Here is a 23,911-nt window from a genome sequence, read left to right on the forward strand (position 1 = left end):
CAGGGAGCCAAATTGCCCATGATAATGCTAGAGATGACTCTTATAAATTAAACGGCAGCCCTGGAATGTACAGATGTGATGCAAATCAAGATTCATGTTGTACGTGCAGTCAGTCTGTACATTGTCCCTGGAAAAAATTAAGAGAAGTAAAGCAAATTTCAACATAAATATTATCTCACTTTTCTTAAACTACCTCTTAGTGATTTTTTATCCTGCACTCAATTCTTATTCACTGTCAACTCACTATGCTTTCTTTTTCAGTAAAGAACAGTTGTGTTATGCAACGTTACTATGTAGATCCTGGCCTGGTTTTGTAGATCTATTTTGAGAAAATACATCTGAATAAAACTACATTTTTGGTGATGCTATGTCTTCCCCCAGCAGTTTACATTCCATCTCTATTTATATGACTCAGTTTTACACTTTATGTTTTTGGCAGATGGAGGAATGATTTTCTTCACATTTTTGTGAAGAGTTGAACAGCGAAGAGTTTTAGAGAAGCTATTTTAAAAATAACAGGCAGAGGAGTCTTTGATTTGTTTATCTCATGTATGCATCACATATAAAATGCAACGTCCTTCCACTGCAGATGATAATAATTAGAGTTGTTCCAAATGGATTTATGCCAACACAAAATCCTCTATCACGATCAGCTGTAACAGGAACCTCAGCTGGCAGTAGCAGTGAAAGCAATAAAGATTAAATGACTGTGTGATCTGTCCCTCCAAATTAAAACTGATGTGTGCTGGCAAAAAAATAAGAGAACTCATACCAATGTTACCTCTGACGCTTGTTTCTGTTCTGGTAAAATGAGAGAAAATGCTGTTGTCTGGAACTCCCGGTATGTTTCACCTGATTCAGATTCACCCCCATTAATGATTAGAATCTGAGTATCCATCCCAAATTACTAAAGCCCACAGGTGACTGTCAAATGCTTGAAGATAGGAAAAACCTTTTGAAGAATGTTGATTTTTGGAGGCATTTGGCAGTTAGATGCCAGTTGCTGTTTGCATGTATACTTTCAAAAAATCTCCTTGGAAATTGCATTAAACTATATGCTAGATATTATTATTGGTCAGGGTAGAAAATCTTCCATGAGCTACAGAAACTCTGCAAAATAATATTCATGGCAATGCTTCCATAGTATGGAATATGATACTGTTCTAGAGCAGGTTATTATCAAAGCTGTAATAACATCAAACCTTCCCCATATTCATGAACTATTGCTGAATTATGCAAAAAAACTTTATAGAAACAAATGAGAAAAAAACCAATGCAATGAGGATTTGAAAAGTATTTTATTGTATAATGTCAACTGTTTGAATACAGTACAAATGAGCCTATGTTTCTTTCAGATGATTCAGTTTATTGTCTCACAGTGGCCTATATGACACTACTCTAAAATCCAAATTCTTTCCCACAGCTTATATGAACCTCTAGAAATGTACTAAACACAAATCGTTTTTATGCTTTAGAGTTGTCCAAACATCATCTTTTGAATTCAGAAACACAGGAAAAATTCTGTTTTGTAGGTCAGAGTCTGCAAAAAAGCACAGCTGTTAACCATGACCTTGGGGACGCTTTGCAGCTGCGGTTGTGTCGCAACATCTTTGTAACACGTTGCACTTTGTGAAAAGACACGGCTCGATCTCTGGATTTATATCACCTTCCTTGTATTTATTACTGACAATTAAATCTTGAAAGTCAATCCAGATGAAGTGCCAATTCTCTCCCAGTCATTCTGAAAACATAGGACAACTAAAAGGCAAAAGCTTTGCAAACACACAGGGAGCTACACGAAGTTTTGTTAGCAGCTTTAATATAAACATAAACGGTATGTGTCAGATTTATGCATATCAGTTTGGACACTTTTGCAGCAAGGTTTCCCGACTCGGTCATTTTCTTTGATGTTGAAAGGTAAAAGCTTCTGTGTAAGTAGACATCTGATGCCATGCTCTTGACCGTGGTTAGACATTCCAGGGATAATAGTGTGCCAGAAAGCAAGGCTAGTGAAAACAGGCCAAATCCAAGTAAGAAGTATCATCAGGTAAATGTAAGCTCTGGCTGCAGGGCAGAATCACTTGCTTTGGACCTCGCTCAGGTCACAAAGCAAACACCTCTCTCCACAAGAAAACTAATATGACCTGTTAGCAGCAACATATACTGAAGCCAATAGCTAGCTGCCCCAGCAGCACATCAGGAGGCTAAGCCCACGCGGAGTTGTTTGTTCAAGTTCAGGGAAGCTCACACTGAGGTGTAACAGCTGATGCTATTTGTCTGCTGCATGGGAAGGGCTAGCCTCTGTAAGATCATGCAAAGAACCCCCAGTCAGTGGAACAATCTCTTTAAATAGCTAGACTTAGCTAAGGGGAGTGGAAAGAGAGGGAACTTGTGTTTTATTGACAGTGAGAACTGAGCTTATGGAAGAATTTAAAGATAATGCATCCTTTATAGAGGAATTTATAAAGCATATGCAGTCAGCCTAATTTATTTGCTAAGGCATGACTGATGTTTAAATTCATGAATAGTAAATTGGTAAAAGTCAGGGTAACACATTAATTATAACACAGGACTTGAAAACTGTGGCGGTGCTGCAGGCCACAGTAGCCCACAGCTGGAGTCTTTCAGAACTCTTTCAGACAGTCTCGCCAGGCTTCTTTGAAATTCCCAAAGCCACTGAAAGGTATTTACAGGCTTGGGAGTAGATGAGAAAATTACATTGCTCCCAAAACAGGAAAACAAAGAAATGAGAAACAAGATGCAAACAACAAGCAACAACAAAAACACACATTTTCTCATTGGCTTTCATACAGGCCTTCAAACCTGGAGAGGTTTGAAGAGTAAGAGTACTGAAAAGAGTACTTGGAGAGTAAGAAACTGGACATTACAGGTTTCAATTCACCAGCATGGACAAAAACCTAACAAACTAAAGATATTATTTAGAGGTCTGCTTCTGCTAAAGCTGACAAGAGTAACAGGTTGAAGATGAGCCATAACATCAAGATACGCCTTTCCAATGCCAGCTGCTGTAATAGGGTATTCATAAGAGCAGGAATTCCTTAAAAGAACTGTCTGCTGAAGAACAGGACAGAGTATTCCTGATTCATTTCATTCCAGAACTGCAATACACATATCTGCATAGATCACTTGCAGTCTGTAATTAATGTTTTATACAGTGAAAAAAGGGATCACTATAAAAATACTGCTCTGTCATTCTTTATCCATACTATGAAAAAAGCACAGTTTATTATAACAGGAAATAATACTTTATTATAAAATCTGCATGTAAACAAGTAACAAATTAATTGAATAACAGGTAATGGAAGTGCAAATTAACTTCATAAACTGATATCTGTTCCATATTTAACTATATATATATATATAAATATGTTTTCCTTCCATTCTAATGTGGTTCTATTTCCTCCCATCCCACATTTAAATTTAAAAAGATTTATCATTGCTTACTTTATACTAAAAAGAGTGTACGAGCCTGCGTACAAGTTTAAATTTTGCTCTGCAAACGAGGCAAGTCTGTGGTGACACTTATCATCCTTTCTTATCTTTGCATCTCTGGTATCCACAGGAGAAGAGGATGTATGCAACATATATACATAGTGAAAATGTGGGCATGTCAAGCCACTTAATTAAAGTTAGTTCATTTAGTTGTATATATTGAAACAAACCATTCATCAATGAAGCCAACATTGTAAGGTAACTTCCAGACTTGCTTGTGCACCTTAAGGCAGTAATGAGAGTCTCAATTGATAAGTCATTGTTTTATCACCATGAGGGTCATCCATGTACTTCTCAACAGCCAAATGCTTGTTCACCTCCAACATGGCAACATCTGACCTTGCTGGAAGCTTCTAAAGCACAGATAAGTCATGGCAAGACTTAGATTTTGCTTTGAAAGCCATCTTCTTGTTATTCTTTGCCACAATTCTCCCAAGAAATCGCTTTGCCTTTTTGCCTATGCTTTCTCTTCTTTTTGTGTTGGCCATTCTCCTGGCGTTGTCTTCTTTACTGTCTTTGCGAAGTCTGATTTGCCGAACAATACCTTCAAACAGGTCCTTGACATTATGATGAAGAGCAGCTGAGGTCTCAATGAACTTGCAGTCAAACACAACAGCACAGGCCCGTCCCTCTGAATGGAAAGAAAAGAAGGGAGATGAGTGGAGACTGACATTTTCTCTTCATATGTTCTAGCAGGAAAAAAAATGGGTTAGCTTAAAAAGAAAGTGTCTTCAACACCAAAGAGCTTTATTACACAGCAGTAAATTACATTTGCAGTCCTGGTTTTGTCCCCTTACTTTTCACTCTTTTGTTGTGGTGTGTTCAGAAATCTCACTCGACCAGCAATGCTGACTGTAAGGCAAAAATAGCCCTATAGGTAGACCATTCCACTATCATTTAAGATCTGTAGCTGATTTAAGGGAGGGACTTGATGCATGCTTGCTGTTCAATAGGAGAGACAGTGAGGTAAAGAAAGAAGAGCTAGTTGCTGCTTCTTGTGGAAGTTATTGAGCAATCAACACCTCAGCCTTGCTGTAAGAAGTGAGAGTATTCCACATCAGGCACAGATGAAGCTGATGCAGGTCAAAAGGTCAGGTCGGTATATAAATTACAGCAGAGACCATAATGTTGCCAACTAATGGATTTGATTAGGACGGCATTCAAAATAGACAATGCTGTGTCCCCAGTGTTCCAGGGGTAACCATGAACCTGGAACACTGCTGCATAGCAAGTTTCCATGTCCACCTCGTGGCCAGTAATGACAAAGCTGCCAGCCTGAGTAAAACAATGTCACTTCTAGGACAGGTGAACTATGCACTGCCACCAGCCTGCAAAGAATGAGAATCTCCTGATGAACTCCAGTCAATTCCCTGAGCAGGCATTTAACACAAGAAGTATGCCAGAACCAGACAGCAAGAAATGGTTCTTCAGCACCAAGACCACTATTCTTCCCAGGGGAAGGAAAAATAAATTTTAAATACATGAAATCAATACTTGGCAGTTGTTACTGTACTCAGTTGCTGAAATGCACAATGGAACAGAAAATTCTCACTGACCACAGCTGTAGATGACATACAAAAAGCCTGTATGAGCCTAGTGTCTCCACCTCACCTCAAACGTGATGGAATCACTTCTAGAGGATAGGGCTGTACTGTTACTGTGGGATCACCATCAAAGACTGCCTGGCTTCTATGACATGGCACTCCTGTCCCTTATGTAGGCTATCAAATCTTGAGACTAGCAACTGTGCAGTAAAACTCCACAGCTTCAGCCTTGTAGCTCTGAAGCTGTGTGCTTCCTGTACTGCAGTTCAGAGCCCAGCTCTATGTATGAGTCTTCCCTCACTGTTTTCCATGGTCCCCAGTGTGAACCAGCTGGCTTGATTTCTCTGGTGTGCCTCCAGTCATACATTTTTCTACATCAAACCCGGACCAGCTCTGTTGATTACGATCCTCTGTTGCCTTTGCTAGTAATAATTTAGACATTCTTATATAAATGAATAGTTTCTTACCATCGACTGAGACTTCCCGAGACCTGACCAGGTCACTCTTATTGCCCACAAGAATAATAGGAATGTCTTCTGTTTGTCTTGCTCTTCTTAGTTGGATCCTTAGTTCGGAGGCTTTTTCAAAACTAACTTTGTCTGTCACTGAATAGACAATGATGTAGGCATCTCCCATCTTCATGCAGTGGTTCTGGAGCCATTGGCTGTCATCCTAAAACAAAAGGAGGCAAATAGATTTACTGCATTGAAAAAGATATTTGACACTGTCTAGTTAACGATTTAAGTATTGTGAACACCTGAAAGATACTTTTGTTAGCTTTATCTATTTACAAACAGCAAAAGTAAACCAGCCTACAAGAAGTTTTCTTAAAATCTTACTGTTTCTAGAAATAATACCAGGTCTGCACCAATCGGATCATCAGTCTCTAATTTTACAGGAATTCCCCAGGGCTGCCAATGTAAGCTTTATTCAAAGCACTGAGGGATTCGCAGCCCAAGCCTAGCCTAGCTTCTGAACTGCTTATCTAGCTACGAGAAATAATTGCAAAGCAGAATAAAGGCAGCATGATTTCCTTTCAATGCTATGCATCCGACAATAAGTAGCCAGACAGAGCCGTTCCATCGCTACATGTTTTTGGGGTAAACCGCCGACTGCTCCATAAAGAAAAAGTATCTTCGAGCTGCAAGTACCTGTTCCCAGATATCGAACACCACGAGAGACGCTTCTTCTCCATCGACCATAATCGATCTGTCGTACGTGTTTCCTGGAGGAAAGACAGTGCTCGTTAAAGCGCCGTCACCCCGCGCCCGGCCGCCCACCGCGCCCGTGCCGCTCCGGACTGGGAGCCTCGCACCGCCCGCGCCCTCACCGGCTTCCTCCGCCTCCGCGCCGTCCTCTACGCCGCCGAAGATGCGGGCCAGGCTGGTCTTGCCGACGCCGTGTTCGCCCAGCAGGATCACCTTGTAGAGGCTGCCGTCCGAGTCGCTGCCCGAGGAGATGACGGAGTCGGAGGAGTCGGAGGCCCAGCTCTCCCGGTGCGCCTCGCCGGGGCTGTACGAGGTGCAGCGCACCAGGCCCGACAGCTCGTCCTGCGGCAGGGCGGCCCGCAGGTCCCGCTCGTCCACCGGCATGCTGCGCCGGTGCAGGTGCTGGTGTGCGGAGAAAGGCATGCTGCCGCGCCGCTTGTCCAGGTAGCGCAGCTTGTCTCCGCGGTTCAGAGTCATGGGGACACCGGGCTGCGAACGTGGAGGAAAGAAGAGCCGTCAGAGCCCCGCGCTCCGGTTCCGCGCCGCCGGGGAGCGCCGCCGGATCCCGCTCGCCTTACCTCGCCGCTCGGAGGGAAGCCGGGAGGGATTCCCCGCGAATGCCGCTGCCGTCGCCGCCTCGCCTCTATTTATGGCTGTGCCGCCCGGCCCTCCCCGCCGTGACGCGCGCCGCGCGGCTGCCTGCCGGCGCCCGTGGGCTGCCGCGTCCGCCCACGGAGCCTCAGCGCGCGGCGAAGCGGCACGGCGCGGCGGGGGCGGGGAGCCCGGCGCGGGGAGCCCCGGCAGGGGCAGGCCCCCCCTCGCGCCCCCTTCTCCCCAGGAGGAGCCGCCGGTGCCCTCCGCGACGGGAAGGGAGGGGAACCCCGCGTCGGAGGGAACCCCGGCCGTGCCCGACCCCGCCTGGGCTTTGCTTTCCCGAGGCTGCGCCGAGGGAAAACTGAACACGGGGCTGGCGATGTACGCGGGTCTCCTCGGCTCGTGGTGCCCTATGCCGTGGCTCAGAAGCCGTATTGTCTACAGTATTGTTGGGAAGAACGTTTGCAAGCGTGCAAAATTGTCATAGCTTCGTGCTTGGATTACTTAATGTTCAGGAGAGGGTGCGGGGAGAAGCCCCCGTGCTAGATGCTGTGACGGCACGATACAAACGCTTGCTGCGTGCCGCGTTAACGGTTTCAGAAGCTGATTTAAAACATAAAGGTCAAATTCTTCCCTCGATTTCACCTGAGCAGCAAAAGTGAGGCTGTGAAGGTTTTATCTTAAGTAGCACAGTCATTACCGTGTGATCAAGTGAGGAAAGGGCCGAGCAGATAGCTACGCTGGCGTGCTGAATGGCTCACCGCAGCACCGTGCACACAGTTTATTGTTTTCTTAGCAACCGCGACGCGGTGGACATCTTACAGCCAAAATAGCCCTGGCTCCAGCTCCCAGAAGATTACAGCCTGGTCAGTGCGGGAAAATCCCTGTGACTTGGTGTAGGGACCGTTGCCATCAGATTAGTGAATGCTTAAGGTAATAAATCAGCTGCTGAAATAAGGTTAAAGAAGGCAAGGAGATAGGGAGCTGATGGAAAGTAATAAATGGACGTAGAAATCAGGTAAAGGAAAGAAGGTCTCTGGGCTGAGCTGAGCAGTTGCATGGACAATAAAATACTACACAGCAACTGAGAAACATCTTTTCCTTATAATGTCCACTTTGTGAGGCTACTCAACTGCGACAAGAGAAACACATAACTGTTCTAAAGGGTCTGGCTCCAGGAAATAGATGTTTTTTTTCCTATGAAAGCAAGTGCATGTTTTCTTATTTTCAGGAGCTAATTATAACTCCAGTCCATGCTGTTGGGATGGCTTTGACCGCTTTGCCCTGATAACTGCAGTTTAAAGTGTTAATGTGGCAGTTAAAGATCACGGAATGCTTGCAGCGCTCTCAGCCTGTCCCTCAGAACAGCACCGAAATAGCCGCGTCAGTTCCAATCGTCGGTCTGGTTGTTAGAAGCGGTGAGTGCTTCAGTGAAATGAACAGAACACATTGCCGTGGTTTACATTTTAAATCATATTTAAACAAATTAGCAATAGCATTTGAAATGCATGTTGGTTACTTAATTTGGATAATCCGAAATCTAGCAAACCGCATCAATTAATCTGTGTTTTTACGCAGCCAAGTGGGTAAATATACTTCCAGAAATGTTTTTTCTTCAGTTAACTTTTGAAAAACTGAATATTTCTGCCAAAAATTCTCACCTGGAAATACTGAGTGGTTTAATGAATTTTTTGGACCAGTCCGTCCTGCTGGCTTCACTGTGTGTCAGGGCCAAATTTTAAAAGCTGGAATATAAAGTGGGGATATTTTATTTCTTTTCTGTGTGTAAGAAGGAAAATCTGGGGGGCATCAGAACTAAAGATACTGTGCTGCTTCTGTGGCATGTGTAGCATTACTGATCGAAACCTAGCTAAGAAACAAGAGCCATTTTTTATTCCAACTCTTCTGATGAATATCGTGAATGTTTTAATGATGTAAATGCAAGATAGAGCCCTCACAACCAAAACTAAAAATAAAACTAACAAAACAACAAAAAGAACAAGAAAGGCATATGAAAATGCTAAATAAAGACTTTAAAAGAACAGCATTTCAGCAGGAAGAGAGTCTGAAAATAGAAAATACCTTACAAAAGTTCAGGACCACGTGGCAAATGTTTTGTTTTGTGCCAGCAGCCAGGTACAAGGAATGAATTAATGGTTACAGAATACCATCACAGTTACAGGATACTACTGGGATCTGGCACTGGGTTCTGTGAATCATCCTTCAGCAGAAAGTGAGATGGCCTTGGATTAGGTCCCTGAGGCTTCACTTATTCCTAGAGGGATGACTGCAAGTCATCTGGAGGAGTGCGGTGCCAAGGCGGTTAGGGCTGTTCTTACTGTGTAGAACCAGAGAGGGAGGGATCACAGGGGTCACGTAGCTGCTTTATCTCCCTTGATCCTAATAGATCCAGCTATTTTGTGAAGTTGGAAGGAATTGACAGATAATTCAGGTTCATCACTTGAGACATGTAACATGCTCCTTCACACAGCATGTAATTCTGTTTGTTATTCGCTATTGCTATGTATATATATTCCTGCACATGGTACTGCAGCACGTAATGATTTTGGTGGGATGCATCTGAGACCACACAGACCCAAGAAGCTGATTTAAATTTCTTTGATGGACTTTCAGACCCTCTCCTTTATCACCTGCCCTCCATTTCCACTAACACAAGATTCTACTTCTAACAAATAGTAACTAATTTATTTTTATGTAAAAGAAACCCTAATGTCTTGTTTTTCTATTTTTATTTTCCACTGAACTAGCTGCTACTGGTCTAAGGTTTGCTTTAATTAAAGAGTGCTTCTGTCACATACTGTACTTCATATTTTTAGTAAGCCTAGTGTTCATTATATATTGAAACGGAAACAGGAAATTTTACATAGAGCCAGGCCTGGAGTCTATCAGTGCTGAAGGTAAAGGTCTGCTCCAGCCTGCATGGTAGATTGGAAGTACTCCGAATTGAGGTTATCACTGTAGCAGTGCTACCATCTGTGGTTCATGAGTCCCAGGTGGCTCTTGAGCCGTTCAGTGTTTATTCCCTGCAGCAGCCACATCATAGCGAGCAGCAGAGCTGCAGTCAAGGACCACTGTCTATCCAGGTCCTCAGTGTGTGAGGAGGGAATAAGTTTCAATGAAAGCAACAAGCAAATTCTGCTGAGGCCAGAAGCACTGGGTTGTCCTTGGTGCCAGGCACCCAGTTTAATTCCATTCTAACTACCAGAGTGTTGTGGGATCCTGGAGGAACCACTGGAGTCTCTGATTTTTGAATCAATCCAAAATATTCACTTTGTATGTAAGCTCTCTAAAAACGGATAACATTTTGCTTTGTTTAGTTTCCCTTCATCCTTGTACAATTTTCATTTTTATTATTTCAATTGCCCTTTATTTAAGGTGCCTTTTCTTTGTTTATGGTTGTTAACTGTCCAGTCTCTTTGTATCCCTCTCCCACGCCTCTCCTCTTTCCTTTCTCCTCATTCTTTCTTCTTCTTCCTTTCCTTCTTTTTCCCATTAATTCTGTAGCTTTTGAGAAGCATTAGTGTGCGTTTTTAGTGCACTCTCTTGGCCTCGGTACTTTTCATCATATGGAAGATGTAAAACATGCAGTATGATCCTGTAGTTCTAGTTATTTGTTACTGTGATAATAAAGCTTGTGCTTGGTGTTTCTTTTTGCTATGCTAGATGTGGAGTGCATTTTGTTTAAATGACAAGCACGACTTTGCAGGGGGTGCAGTCAGAACACATAAGAACACATAAATTGGTATCTATGCACTTTCCCTTCAGATTTTCAGGTGGAAAAGCAGAATTTTGGAGGAAGAATAAACTGTGATTCTACCTCATCAGTGTTTATTCAAGGTTAAATGCCATGTTATAAACTGCATTTATAATTTTTACATCAAATGATTATTTCCACTGAATTCTAGCTTTTGTTTTAGTTGTTGTCTTACATTGGAATAGTTTCCCACTTGTTATAAATAATAGAAGTATTCTGAAAAGCCCAAAGACTGGATAAGCAGAGTGAGGCTTGGGAAAGTATTGTTCTCAGTTTGGCTCTATGCTGGAAGCTGTGTGTTTCTCTTCTTACTTTTCAAGTCATCTGCACTGCCTCAAGTCTAATTAATCAGCCATTATGTGGGTGAAGTTATTTCTACACAAACTGCAGAGATATCCACAAAGGTCTGTTCTTGCCAAGTTACAGGAAGCATTACTCCTGCAGAAGCCTGAGTCTGGCTACCTCCCAAATACCTAGACTAAAAAAGAAATAGCAGCTGTTATTATTATTTTAATTACAGAACTGAGAAACTTAGGCCAGTGGGAGAAGAGACAGAAGCAGTGGTAGGAAATGTGGTTTGCATTACTTTTTTAACATAAGCAAGATAAAAACAGCTACAGGGAAATGAAGAAAATACTTTTTCTTTATCCTACTCTTTGTACAATAGTGCACACATGGCCTAATTTTTTTTTCTCTGCACATCCCTGTGATTTTACACACACTAATATTGTGTGCTGAACAGATACACACACGTGGTTCTGTTTGTGTGTTTTACATACATAAGTATTAGGCCTTTCATGTAGTATATGGTATATTGCATTACCTTGCAGTTAATCTGCAGTGGTGCAAGAGTAGACTGCAGTTTGAACTGTACAAATGGTTGTATCAACAGTGGAGCTTTCAGTCTTAGCATTGATTCCTTTGTCTGCAAGCCCAATGAATGCTTCATCTGTACTGAACCTGCATTTACACATTCCCAAGGCAGGGCCTTCCCTTCGGCCAAGGAGCCGTGCTTATTCTCATAATTACTCTTGCATTTAACACAGCTGATGTCTTTTACTGGGTAGAGGTAGCCATGTGCTGGGGCTGCAACAGTGAGATGTGAGAAATGCAAGCTTTGGGGTCAGTGGAAAACAACATAGTGTAGAGAGCTCACTTGTAGTGGCAGGGGGAAAACACAAAGAGAAACCTAAATAAACCCAGTTATTATATCTGTAAAATTAATCCCAACTTGGTTCCTGTAGCAGAAATGCTGAGTCACAGCCTGAAGCAGTGATTGAGCACCTGGTGGGAAGGCAGGGCCAACCCAGGGGAGCTCCGTGCATGCAGTGCACCTGAGTGACCAGAAGGGATGGAGCCAGGATGCACCCCTTCCCAGCCCTCATTTAAGGGTTGGCAGTGGGGATGAGGGTTTCTTGCTGGAGATCCCTGCCTGTCTGAGGCCTTCTGAAGGTAAATAGATTCTTTCCTTTGTTTCTGTGCCCGCTGCTGAGGAAGTCCTCACTTGCTGCAGCCCAGGACCTTGCTGCTCTGCTGCCACTGCTGAGCTTTCTGTCCTGTTACAGTTACTTAGTTTCCTTCCAGCTCCAGACCAGAAATTCTAAAGCTCACCCATCAGCACTACAAAAAAAAATATGGTATTGTTTGTATTTTTAAATGTAGAAGCATAGAATGGATGAACTTTAAATCTGTTCCTTTTGGAGTAAATACCTCTGTCTTTCTTAAATGAAAGAGTGTAAAAAATAATTTGGGATAGGACTGATTGGAAATGTGCTTTGTGTCCCCGCTGTCCTGAATTTCTCACTGCTTTGAGTAATCTCAAAAGCTTCCAGTACTGTATGATCTTCATGACAGCTGAGCCAGGTGAATCACCCGTCTGAAAAAAAAAAGTTGCACAAGTGGCGTATCTAATTTCATTTTTCCCTATACAGTTCATAGCCACTTTTTGACAAAGTGCGCCACAGTACCAAGAAATTACCCTGTTACAATATACTGGGGAAGAGATGGGCCGTCCATCCGTGGCTGGAATGCTAAATATCTTGTTACAATTCCTGTGGGATGTATGCTCTTCAGTGTGGATTTCAGAGACCCCTTTCACAAAATATCTGGAAGTCTGATACTGTGAAAAAGCTTCTGAATTTACACATTGCAACAGAAGATGGTTTAAAGAGCGTGCAAAGTAAATGGCTGGTTGTCCTACTGAGAGGTACGTAGTGGTAAGGAAGCAATTTGCAATGTAAGATTTATCATTTACCAGCAGTAGCTCTTGGCAAGGGGAACGAATCTATTTACAATAACAAATTAAAGGAGTTGTACTGGGTCAGACTTAACTTACATCCAGTTTCCAGCAGTCAGCAGCTGATATCTGAAGAACTGCCAGTAAGGACATGATAAGCAGTTAAAACTGCACCCGTATGCCTGCCATGTATTCCCACTGTTCAGAGGCTGCTGATGCATTTTTTTTCCTATATGTATTTCTAATTGCTTTTAAACCATGTAGAATTTTTATAACCTGCAACACCCCCCTGTTACTGTATTGTAAAGCAAGAGTGTAATTTTTTCCTGCATACGCATAATGATTTTATATTTTCCTTCAGAAATTGCCTCTCAGCTGAGAAATCTCATGTATTCAGTCACTCATGTAAACCTTTTGCTTAATTACTCTTCTCTGAATATTTCCTACTTCCAATACATCTTTTTAGAAGTGAGGGGACCAGAAATGCAGATTATTCAAATTGCAGGTCACTGTGGATTTATGAGTTGGGAAGAGATACTTTCTAATTTTGTTTAGACCTGAAAATTCCTAGCATCTACTTACTCTTTTTCAATTAAGCATTAAGTAACATTTTCACAGACCTACTGTAGTTCTCTTTTGTTGAGGAACTAATATTTAATAGCCAGGAAATTGGGTAGAAAACAGCCTAAAGCTGCCCATGGCAACCCACAGAACCCATTTATTCAATATGCCCACAGAACAAGGTCTTCAAAAGTTGCTTGTTGGCAGGCATCTTCCACTTAGTACTGCAGAAAAGTCACAGAAACTTGTAGAAGGAAAAGCATATTTGTAAGGGAAAACTTTTCTGCAGCAAGAGATTGCAGTGAGGGTGCCATGAGCATGGCAGACTGCATCAGGGATGAAGCATTAGTTACGTTCAGTACACTACAGAGGTATCAAGAAGACTTGGGGATATGGAGGCTTAAAATCTGGATTATATCTAAGTAATGAATAATCCCAAATAAAATCACTGTATTACAGATGCTTCCATGGATGTGGCAGGTGAACAAAGAAAAGTGTCCTTGCAATGAAAACCCCAAAGTAGGAGCAGGCCTGTGGTCCTTTCTGGAAATAAACAACACACTTGCCATGCTGAGTCATGTAGATCTGTCACCAAAGAAAAGAGGTAAGGCAGAAATTTATAATGTTAGTGACCATGTGAAGTGAAACTTTAACTGTGCTGCCCTCTTCTGTGTATAAGATCAGGAAAAGGACATGAATTTTTAAATCTATATTTTCTTACACAGAAATATAGTTTTGTGTCTGAATGTGCATTTTATAATGCTTAGAGTAGCTGCATCTTGTATGAGGCTTCTGGTAGGGACTGATGGTGACCAGTCGTAAAACACAGCTGCCCTTTTGCTTTAGGTAATGAAACCTGATCTTGTTTACCATGTAGGGATAACTCAGTTTCCTTTTCACTTCAGTGTGGAAAAAGCTTGAAGCCAAGGAAAAAACTCTCACTCCTGGAAAAGACTTATGAATTTGAATTAGAAAGGCTTTACGCTTCTTTGTAACCTGGTGCAGAATGTATGGTTGTCTTCTCCCGTGGTGAGTGATCTCATGGAATCATTAATGTAAAATGTGTAGGAATTTCCATGTGAAAGATTCTATCATCTGTTCCAGGAGAAACCCAGAATTTGTATGGCTGGAATGCACTTCTGTATAACAACAGTAAAAGGCTTTCTTGTAAGTGTCTCATTTTCTGCTTTGCCTCTGCTGCTATTTAGGATAATCCTATGAAGACCTCCAACATGCTTATGGTAAAGATAAACTAGAATTGCATGGACTTTGTTATTCTCACTTGTCAAAATTCTTTCTAGTCTTTCTCTTGGGAAAAACAGTAATAATAATAAATTTCATTGTATGTCATTTTCTCTCCAAAGGTGTAAAATGATCAGCCCTAACTAGAGCAAGTGAAATCAAAACTCCAGTGCTAAAATTCATTCAGTCCTGGCTAGTCCCATATGAACCTATATCTAATTAAACCCAAATTGTTTTCAGTGAAGCAGATAAGATGAATGGAAGAAAACCAATTTCTTACTACTCTCAGGTGAATACGTTGGTAGCACAGCCAGTGAATACCATGTACTGGAATCTTTGGAGAGGCAGCAGCAAGCTGTGTTGCTGGTCATGCTGGGAAAATGCCTGAGAATTATTGCTCATGCCCTCAATCTCTACATGTCTCATGCCTGGGGGCAGAGTTCCCTGCTAGAGTTGTCTTTGACAGATATATTACAATAAAAATCTTTGGGTCTTAGGCATTTTAAGAGGCCAGTCTTAATTTTCTAAATAATCAAAGCTACCTATATTCAAAGAAGAACTTGGTGATCACCCCTTTGCTAATGAAATTCAGCAGTCTCTGCCTTTCATGGCATTTTTCCTGTTTCACAGTTTTGGAAATGAGTGCAGAATCAGGCCTTGACAGCCTTTTCCCTTCTCCAAGCTTACTCATAGCAGTAATTAGCATTAACCAAGCAATTGGCTCCTTGGCATCAGAGGTTTCACGTCAAAAGCAGCAAGTCTGTGATTTCACTGCCTGCTCACTCATCCAGGGCTATGAGGTGGAAATGATCTTTATTCAACAATTAATTTAAAAACAAAAACAAAACAAAACAAAAACCCACCATGATGAGTATAGTAAACAGCATTTCTTCAAAGGCTCTTCACATTCACTCTACCCTCTGCATAATCCTTCTTTCATAATCTTTACCAAAGAAAGGGCTATATATTTGCATTACTCCTCTGCTCAAGCACATCAGCACCACCAGAATAATTTAGATGAACTACAGCCTTCTAAGGTAACAGCAGCATGTAGCTAGGCAACCAAAAAGAATATAGTATTTTTTCAGGAAGGAGGGCTTTCCTAGATGATCTCATGCGGATGCAGTGCTCTTTCCCTTATAAGAAGAAAACTGCTCATTGGAAAAATGAGTCTATCATCCTGTCATCATCAAGTCATATCGATGTATAGGCTTCTGTTGATGAACTGGCAAAGAAAATAACGATGCATTGTATGCCGTGTCTATTTATTTCTCTATATTTGTTAAATATTTGTAATTTCATTTATGAAGGCTAAAAAACTGAAATGATTTTATGGCAGATTTCATTAACCACAATCCTAATTAGAATTGAATGCTTCGATAATTACTAAGTCAGCTGAAATAAATTGTGTGTCACTTCAGTAGGAATTGTCAGCACTGAAAAGGAGATTTTGCTAGTGGAGGAGGCACCTGGTTATGTGTCCTGTCTATGTAGTGACAGAATGGTTGTGAGTGGTGCACGCTGGTTTTACGAGTCTGAAGGGGTTCAGGTAAGGGAAAACAAAAAAAAATTGATCAGGACTAACAGGGGCAGCACAGGCACTATTTGCCTTCGTACCCCAAGCAGACAGGTAGGACAAGCACCTCCCCATCTGACAGGCGCAGTCACCTTCTGCTGGGTGAGGACAAAGTGGGAACTCTGGATAAAGACGTTTGCCCGATACTCAGTAGCGCTTGTGCTGGTAGGATCGCAAGACAGCCGCTGACCCCCGTGAAATCATAGCACCATCTGCTGGGGTAATGCACACCGCGCATCGTTACAACCCGTGATCACATCTGAAGCTGTAAGCTGGTATTACTTTCAGCTATCCCATTTCTCTGTGTATCCTTTTCTGCATCACGCTGAGAATTTGTCTGTACCTTAACTTTATTTGGCTTGCAGAGCTGCCAGACCTTGTTTCACAGCTTGAGTGCAGCGATGCAGTCCGTGGCTGGGACACATCTCACATAGCAGTGCCAGGAGACCCAGCCAGGAAAACATCTTCCATGCAGCAGGGCAGTGCCTCTCCAGTTGTCCCTGTTTGTGGCAGCACAGGATCTGTGCATTGCTGCTTCTGTGGTACAGACCTGAATGCAGCTGATCAGGCATTACATCAGTCTTGGCAGCTTTCACACGTGTACTTCCTCTCTTTGGCATGTTACTTTATTTGTATATTCCAGAGTCTGTTCTGTGGGATTGTTTCCATTCTCTCTAGCTTGACCGAGCCACAATTCATACTGTGTTGTCTTTTTCATCTTATCTTTCTTTGTGCTGAAACAGGAATTGTTCCATTAGGCATGCAAAAAAAAAAAACCAACAACAACAACAAAAAAAACACCCCAATATGTTTGCAGTCAGTAAAAGGCCCAAGCAGCTTTGAAGAGGATGAAGACCACAATATTCACAACGAAGTCCCTGCAGTTTTAAGGTTCAATAGAACATATTGCGAGCATTGAACTTGTATGATACATAGCTGATGTGTACAGATTAAAGCTAATACAATGTTTACTTTTCATTTGTAAAATTAAACAACTCAAATTTTTGCTAGGAATGGCCCAATATTCTTGTTACTAACAATAACAACTATACAAATATGACAAGGCTTCATCGCTTATATGCTTATAAAACAGGAGGAAAAAAAAGAGTATGTTGGCATTAACCAATTTTTTCATGCAAGCATTGCAAACTACAGGGTTGATTTATTTGTTACTTTGCAGAAGTGATGAAAACAAACACTGCTGCTTAGGCACCTTCACAATCCTAAGACAGATCATGTGCCAGCTCTTCCATGAGCAAAATATAGAGAACTGAAGCTGTTGGGCATCCTGGTGTTAAGCAAACTGCTGACATTGTACTGAGGTTATTTTAGTCAAAACCAAGTGAGAGGCATCTGATGGGAACTCAGATGAGATTAATTGGGTAGATTAAAGAAAAAAAAAAAGCTACAATAAAACATCATCCCAAGAAAAATCAAAATGGAGAGAACCACATACAGACAAGAGAGCTTGGCAGTCCTGGAAGACTTGCTGGTCTCTGAGGTTTTCCTGCTAGGCTGTGTAGGCACGACTGCTGTCCACACTCACTGGCTGTTGCACTCCTTTCCAAAATCATGAGTACATCTCCGTTGGTCAAATTAAAGCATTAATTCTACATAGGTAATTGTTGTTGTCTCTTCTCTCTTGTTGCTTTTTGTGGGGAATGGACTTGGACTTAATGACAGTGAGACAACAAAGGCTTTCCTGTTTCCTGCTGCACTGTGAGGGAACTATGGGATGGGTTGTGTAATGACCCAGAAAGACAGGGCGGAGGGAAAACAAATCCAGGGCAGCACAGTGAGGTGTAGTATGGCCCTGCTATTTTCTTCTCTTTCTCTTATGCCTTCCCAAAACTCTAAGATAGCAGCTGCTCTCCACTGCCATGTTACATTTATTCCACTGACTTGATGGAAATTAACTTTTGTCCTGCTCTCTCCTTCTAGCCCTGAGTGAGAGCTGAACTAATGGCAGGATTCAGAGACTTGAATCCAAGAGCACAGCCTTGTCAACTGAAACTTGTGTGTGCTGCAACAACTCGTGAAAAGCACTGAAATCGAAGAAGCTACTTGCAAATTATGCTGCTGCTCTGATGCATTTGTACATCAAGGTGGGATAGCAGGGTCTCCAACGGTTCAACCAACCAGGATGTCCTTGTGACTGCAGACAGTGCTGTTCCTCTCGCCACAAAGTTAAGCAATGGAGGTAACCTGCCACAGGATGCAAAAGCTCCTTACAGGTAAAACATAAAAGAAATGCATGAACAGATGTTAAGAAATATGTAGAAAGTTTATAGAACTCAGTAGCATATATTCTGCAACTACTGAAACACTGAACAAAACGAGGGCTCTTTGCTTCTTGTGTTTTGTGAAAATGTTATTTTCAGCATTTTCCTGAATGAAAAAAAAAGTCGTATGTTTTCTATTAAACATTGCTGGTAAATGGTTGTGAAATATACCAGCAGATTTAAACACTCTAGTCATAGCTTCAATTTCCTTTCTTTTTCCTCCTCTTTTTTGGTATTTTCCATAGAAACATTTGAAAGATTTTGCTATATTAGTTTTGTTTTAAGGAAAAAACTTGCGTGCTTGCTCAGTCTGTATTTATGCCAAACAGTGCATTTCATGAGGGGGGAAGAGTGGTACACTTATCTGCTTGACAGGCTAGAGGGGAATGTTTTTAACAACTATAAAAAAAACTACTGTAAAGCATGTTATAAATCAATGCTCCCAAGGGAGATTCTTATCAAAGCACTTAGTTGTTACAAACACATCAATCTTAAGTACAGTTGGAAAACTAAAATAACTTCTTTTTTAATTAACTGTTGCCAACGTGTAGCACACATCACTCCATGCAAGGAAACACAAGAAATATTGTCCACTGAAATGCCAAGCTCTTCTTGTCACTTCTTCCAGGAAGAGATCAGTAACATTTCTGGATACGAAACTGCTGAGCTGCTTTGTAGCCACTGATAGTGAATTTGGGAGTTTGAGTCTTCAGAAGTTGCAGATACTGGGCAGCAATGACAGCACGAGAGTAGCTAGAAAGAAGTCTGTTTCCTCCCAGGAAGTAGATGTGTGCGTGCAGGCCCGAGTATGTGCAGAGCAGCAGAGCCTGAGTCACACAAACTGTGTTGGTCTGCTGGCTCAAACACAAGGCAGGTTACTCCAGCATGCAACACAGCCAGCGACCCTAGAGAGGTTTTGTCACAGTGTTTGTAGATTAAGAGGAATTAACGCCATTCAGTCCTCCTGGAGGACTCTTCTCAGAGCCTAGGAGTGTGAAACAGATGTCTGCTTCTGGCATTTTTCCTGGACTTGAATGCGACTGTATTCCATGCAGCTGCTCTAAAGAGCCATATTTTGATGAAATGTGTCCTATTACAAAGCACTGGAGAGACTAAAGTTAGGGGGCTTTTTTGAGGGGGGAGGAAATGGGGAAAGAGCAGTCTGTGAAGAAACACTTGTAACAAATTAATGTTTTCTTCTCCCACTTACTCTTTGTACATCAGGCCCTAGATAGGGATCATTAAAGCTGGAAGATTTTTGCTGAAAGAGGCAGAACATCAGCATTCAGAAAGTACTCAAGCTGAGGGAGCCCATACAGAAGGAGCTGCGATCTTCAGCCCAGTAACAACGGTTTGTCCCTTCTGTTGTTTCTCTCACCTAATTAATGTAACATCCACATCATTTAAAGAAACATACCAGATCCAAAGGTATGAAATTAACCATTCTTAAGTAGCAGGAGTCAGACCTTGGTTTGACACTGTAATAAAGTCCCTTTACTGAAAAGTCACCTCTGAAATATGTACAATGAACAACCTAACCACATACTGTTGCTTCTCTGAAAAAGTAAGCAGTGCAAAGTGCACCCATAGGATTACTGCGTAACATGGCTTGTAAGACAAGTGCTAACATCCAATAAATTATTTGTTACTATGTAGTGGTGAATGCTAAGAAGCAGATTAAATAAAGTATAATTTACTAATTCCTTCTCTGTTTCATACATAGGTTAAAGCACATCAAACATCTGTTTGCAGCCTACTCATCTTTCTATTACCCCCCATATTTGCATTCCTGTCTTCCACAAAATCTGGAAGGACAAGTTTCATTTTACTATTAAAAATTAAAAAAAAAAAAAATCAATATCAAGCATATTGCTTATGAGTTGCTTTCACATACTGCCAGAGCTGAAGTGGTGCAAAGGCTGGCAGTGTCAGGACTGATCAGTTCAGTGATTAGGCCTGAGAGACAAAGAGCATATTAGCAGGTGTGTCAATCTACTCCTTTATTAGCATTAATTTTACACAAATATTATTTTTATTTCCAGTTTCATTCAAACATCAAACCAAACGCTCATTATTCGAAGGATGCTAATCAAATAAGCAAATAAACGCTGCTGAAGAGTTGGCCTTCTACAGAAGCTCTGTGCATACTGGGTGAGTAATTTCTAAAATGAGTAGATTTGGATTTGCTGCTGTTCTGTTTTCTTGTATATGTGAACTTCACCATTTCACTTGGTCTACCACTGCCTTAGTTTCCTGGCAACACAGACTAGCCTGTTCCAGCAGGCTGTGGTGTCTACATAATGTCCTTCATAAGGTTTACTGTTTCTGAAATAGCATCTGAGATTATCCAATACAAAATACTGAAACGTAAAGCATCACTATCACACATCTAACTAACAAACAAAAAAAAACCCAACCAAGAACTCTATACTAATTACTCTGTAAATAACTGATAAACGTACTACATAGCTGATACATAATTATATGTATCAGTTTGCTGATGATACGAAGTTGGGAGGATTGGCTGACATGCCTGAAGGCTGTGTTGCCATTCAGCAAGACCTGGATAGGCTGGAGAGCTGGGCAGAAAAAAAATGGATGAGGTTTAACAAAAGCAAGTGTAGAGTCTTGCATCTGGGGAGGAATAATTCCATGCACCAGTACAGGTTGGGGGATGAGCTGCTGGAGGGGAGCTCTGCGGAAAGGGACCTGGGTGTCCTGGTGGATGACAGGTTGGCCATGAGCCAGCAGAAGGAAAACAGGAAACATGAGCCAGAGGAAGGAAAACAGAAAACAAAGAAACAAAAACCTCCTCAAAGATACTGCATTTGATACAAGTGATGAGTAAGGAAAAGCAAGTCACATTTTATACATATCTAAAGAGCCCTCCATACTGGCTGTTTAGATTAACATAATAATAATGATAAATTAGATGATTTAAAATTGCTTACAGTTATTGCCACAAATGTTTTACAATTTGGCACACAGGAATTTGTAGAAATCTTGATGTTTGAAGGAAAAACTGTGTTAGTCCAAAATAATCATATGAGTATAAAGATTTTAACTGCTACTTAACTTGGTATACTTGTGAAACCCAGTGCACAAACTCCACTTCTAAAATGCAGTCTATAACTAGTCTTTAGACAGTAAGAAACCTGTTAAAAACAAGTTCAACCAAATCTTTTTTAAAAGTTCAGAACAAAAATCACAGCAGTGCAATAATGAACAAACGGAAAAAGCCAATTTACATCACAGCTTTATAGCTACCAGCAAGCTAATTTTCTCCATGCTTTTTATTTTTTTGAAGAAATAATGGAACACTTCTTTAAGGTAGTTTTATTTTGCTCATAGATACATGTAGCATTAGCAACACCACTTATATACAAAATTAATACAGCAGAATACTAATGGTTTCCTGATCAGGCAATTATGATCTAGCAGACAAACACTGATTTACCACTTCCAGTAAGTGAGAGTTTTCCAAAGCAGCTGCTACACGTTCTTTATCAGCAAGCTGTTTGTTAACTGCACAGAAAAAAATACCACAAGGAACTGGTCAAAATATTGGTACAAGAGGTCTTTTTAGAAGTACTTTACCGTGAGACTAATAGTCTCAGTGTTGCTGTGGTACTCAGCTAAAATAACTCCACAGATGCTAACTATATCGCAAAGCTGTGGTCTAAAGTCAAAGACGGCACATTAGCAGATCTCAAACCAGTAAGTTATTTATAATTCAGCAGCAGGAAGTTATGCATGTGTATGTGTAACAGGAGAGGAAATTTACCTCCTGCCTCCCCCCTCTTTCTGTGCCTTCCAGGTAAAGCAATGACTATTTGACAGCACAGGCTATCCAAGACACTGAGTACTTCTAAGTTTTGTTATTACACATTCCTGTTCTGTAACATCTCCCAGAAGGGGCTGGTTTGTGTACAGTCCCAGATGTTAAACAGCTGATCTGCAGTTGGAGGAATCTATCTTCTCTCTAATTTTTGGATTAATAAAAGAAAACCACACAACAGAGCAATAAAACACTTACCTGCATGTTCAGAGGCATGTGTTCCTGGTGTTATATGAACATCCATCTTAAAAAGTATGGAGAAAGAAAAAGGAGACAAGTCAACAAAACACTGGAAGCTCAAAGTATTTAATTAAGAAAACAGCAAAACAAAGCAACAACAAAAGACATTCCTGGCAAGGACAGATGCTGTACCAGCAAGAATAAAACCAAGCCCAAAAGAACACCACATTTCCACCTGCATAAGCCTCCTTCAGGCAGAGGGCTAAAGCACTGCCATCTCCTTCTGTGCCCTCATGCCTTCACACCACAACCCCAATCAGCTGCGATGCCACCAGCACAGAACTGCAGCTCTGCTCTGCTAGTTTAGTTCCTTCCTCAGCCTGGAGCGTTTCCCTCCTCCATAATGTGGAGCAAAAAGTTTTAGTTGCTTTTGAACACCATCCATCTCTTCTGCTTTCCAGAGTGACTTTACTACTCACCTTAAACCTCTCGGGCAGTGATCTGATCAGTTTCACTTTTATGGACAGGCCGATTAGCGTTGCCATGCTGCAGTGCGGGATGGTGGGTGTGAACTCCACTGCCACGGTGCTCTCGGCATCGTTCACCTGTTGGAAAACAAACCAACAGGTTTGTTGCTGTGCCCTGCCTGCAGCGTTCCATGCACAGCACTGCTCGGGTTTTCTTTGCTGAGGGCTTAAAGTACTATGTTTAAATGCAGTAAATTCACATAATACACTTCTTTTCACGGTAAAAAAAAAAAAAAAAAAAAAAAAAAAAGTAATGAACAAACAAAGAGGAGAAACAACAACAACAACAGCAAAAATAAGATAGTCTCACTTTAACTCGAACTTGCTCGACGACATTCAGCTCCTCCAGGGTCAGAGGATGCTCGGGGTCGTTAATGGAGCGGATGAGATGTGCGGCGTTAAGGAAAGCGGGACGGAGGCCGCCCGCCCGCCCTACCCCCGCCCTCCCTCCCTGCCCTGCCGGCAGGATATCGAAGATCTCCCGGTCGTCGATGGAGTCGGGCAGCTCGTCGTCCTCCTCCCGCGCCGTCACGGGCCGCTCCCCCGAGCGGCGGTAGATGAGCGGGTTGGCGTTCTCCAGCGGCACGCCGCCGCCCGGGCCCACCATGGCTGCGATGCCGGCGGGGCGGAAGGAGCCCGGACGCGATTCGCCGCCGGACCGGGCGGGGAGCTTTGGTGCGGAGTGCTCCCCCGTGGGCGAGCGGTGGAACGGCACTGAAGCCGTGAGCAGCCGTGCGGAGGGCTGGCTTGTCGGCGTGGTGCTGAGCTCGGCAGGGGGAGGAGCTGTGCGGGGAGGTGGTGCGGGGCTACGAGGAGTTCGGTGCTGGGGAGGGTG

General features: G+C 42.1%; 2 protein-coding genes and 1 long non-coding RNA gene across 5 annotated transcripts; 1 reads left to right on the forward strand and 2 right to left on the reverse strand.

Moving 5' to 3' along the window:
* Nucleotides 1-3,247: 3,247 nt before the first annotated feature.
* Nucleotides 3,248-6,894, reverse strand: RRAD (RRAD, Ras related glycolysis inhibitor and calcium channel regulator). The gene is made up of 5 exons (XM_042877128.1): nt 6,844-6,894; nt 6,388-6,754; nt 6,209-6,282; nt 5,525-5,729; nt 3,248-4,144 (listed from the first exon to the last, which is right to left on the reverse strand). Exons 2-5 carry the CDS (start codon nt 6,740-6,742, stop codon nt 3,867-3,869), a joined length of 912 nt encoding a protein of 303 aa, XP_042733062.1. The 5' UTR covers nt 6,743-6,754; nt 6,844-6,894; the 3' UTR covers nt 3,248-3,866.
* Nucleotides 6,895-7,510: 616 nt separating this feature from the next.
* LOC122183269 lies at nt 7,511-21,064 on the forward strand. 3 transcript variants are annotated; one of them, XR_006180186.1, is made up of 7 exons: nt 7,511-8,277; nt 12,566-12,840; nt 13,891-14,035; nt 14,337-14,460; nt 18,191-18,483; nt 19,756-19,882; nt 20,574-21,064. It is a non-coding gene; the product is annotated as an uncharacterized LOC122183269 (long non-coding RNA). The 3 variants fall into 3 exon arrangements; XR_006180184.1 differs by having other exon boundaries at nt 14,337-18,483; XR_006180185.1 differs by lacking the exon at nt 12,566-12,840 and having other exon boundaries at nt 14,337-18,483.
* A 788-nt stretch (nt 21,065-21,852) lies between these two features.
* On the reverse strand, nt 21,853-23,711 carry CIAO2B (cytosolic iron-sulfur assembly component 2B). Its single transcript, XM_042876970.1, has 5 exons — nt 23,548-23,711; nt 23,387-23,466; nt 23,029-23,154; nt 22,568-22,613; nt 21,853-22,056 (listed from the first exon to the last, which is right to left on the reverse strand). Exons 1-5 carry the CDS (start codon nt 23,681-23,683, stop codon nt 21,959-21,961), a joined length of 486 nt encoding a protein of 161 aa, XP_042732904.1. The 5' UTR covers nt 23,684-23,711; the 3' UTR covers nt 21,853-21,958.
* Nucleotides 23,712-23,911: the final 200 nt, after the last annotated feature.

The sequence above is a fragment of the Lagopus leucura genome, unplaced genomic scaffold (assembly GCF_019238085.1).
Source record: "Lagopus leucura isolate 7727_CA_CO unplaced genomic scaffold, USGS_WTPT01 Super-Scaffold_100017, whole genome shotgun sequence".
Taxonomy (NCBI): domain Eukaryota; kingdom Metazoa; phylum Chordata; class Aves; order Galliformes; family Phasianidae; genus Lagopus; species Lagopus leucura.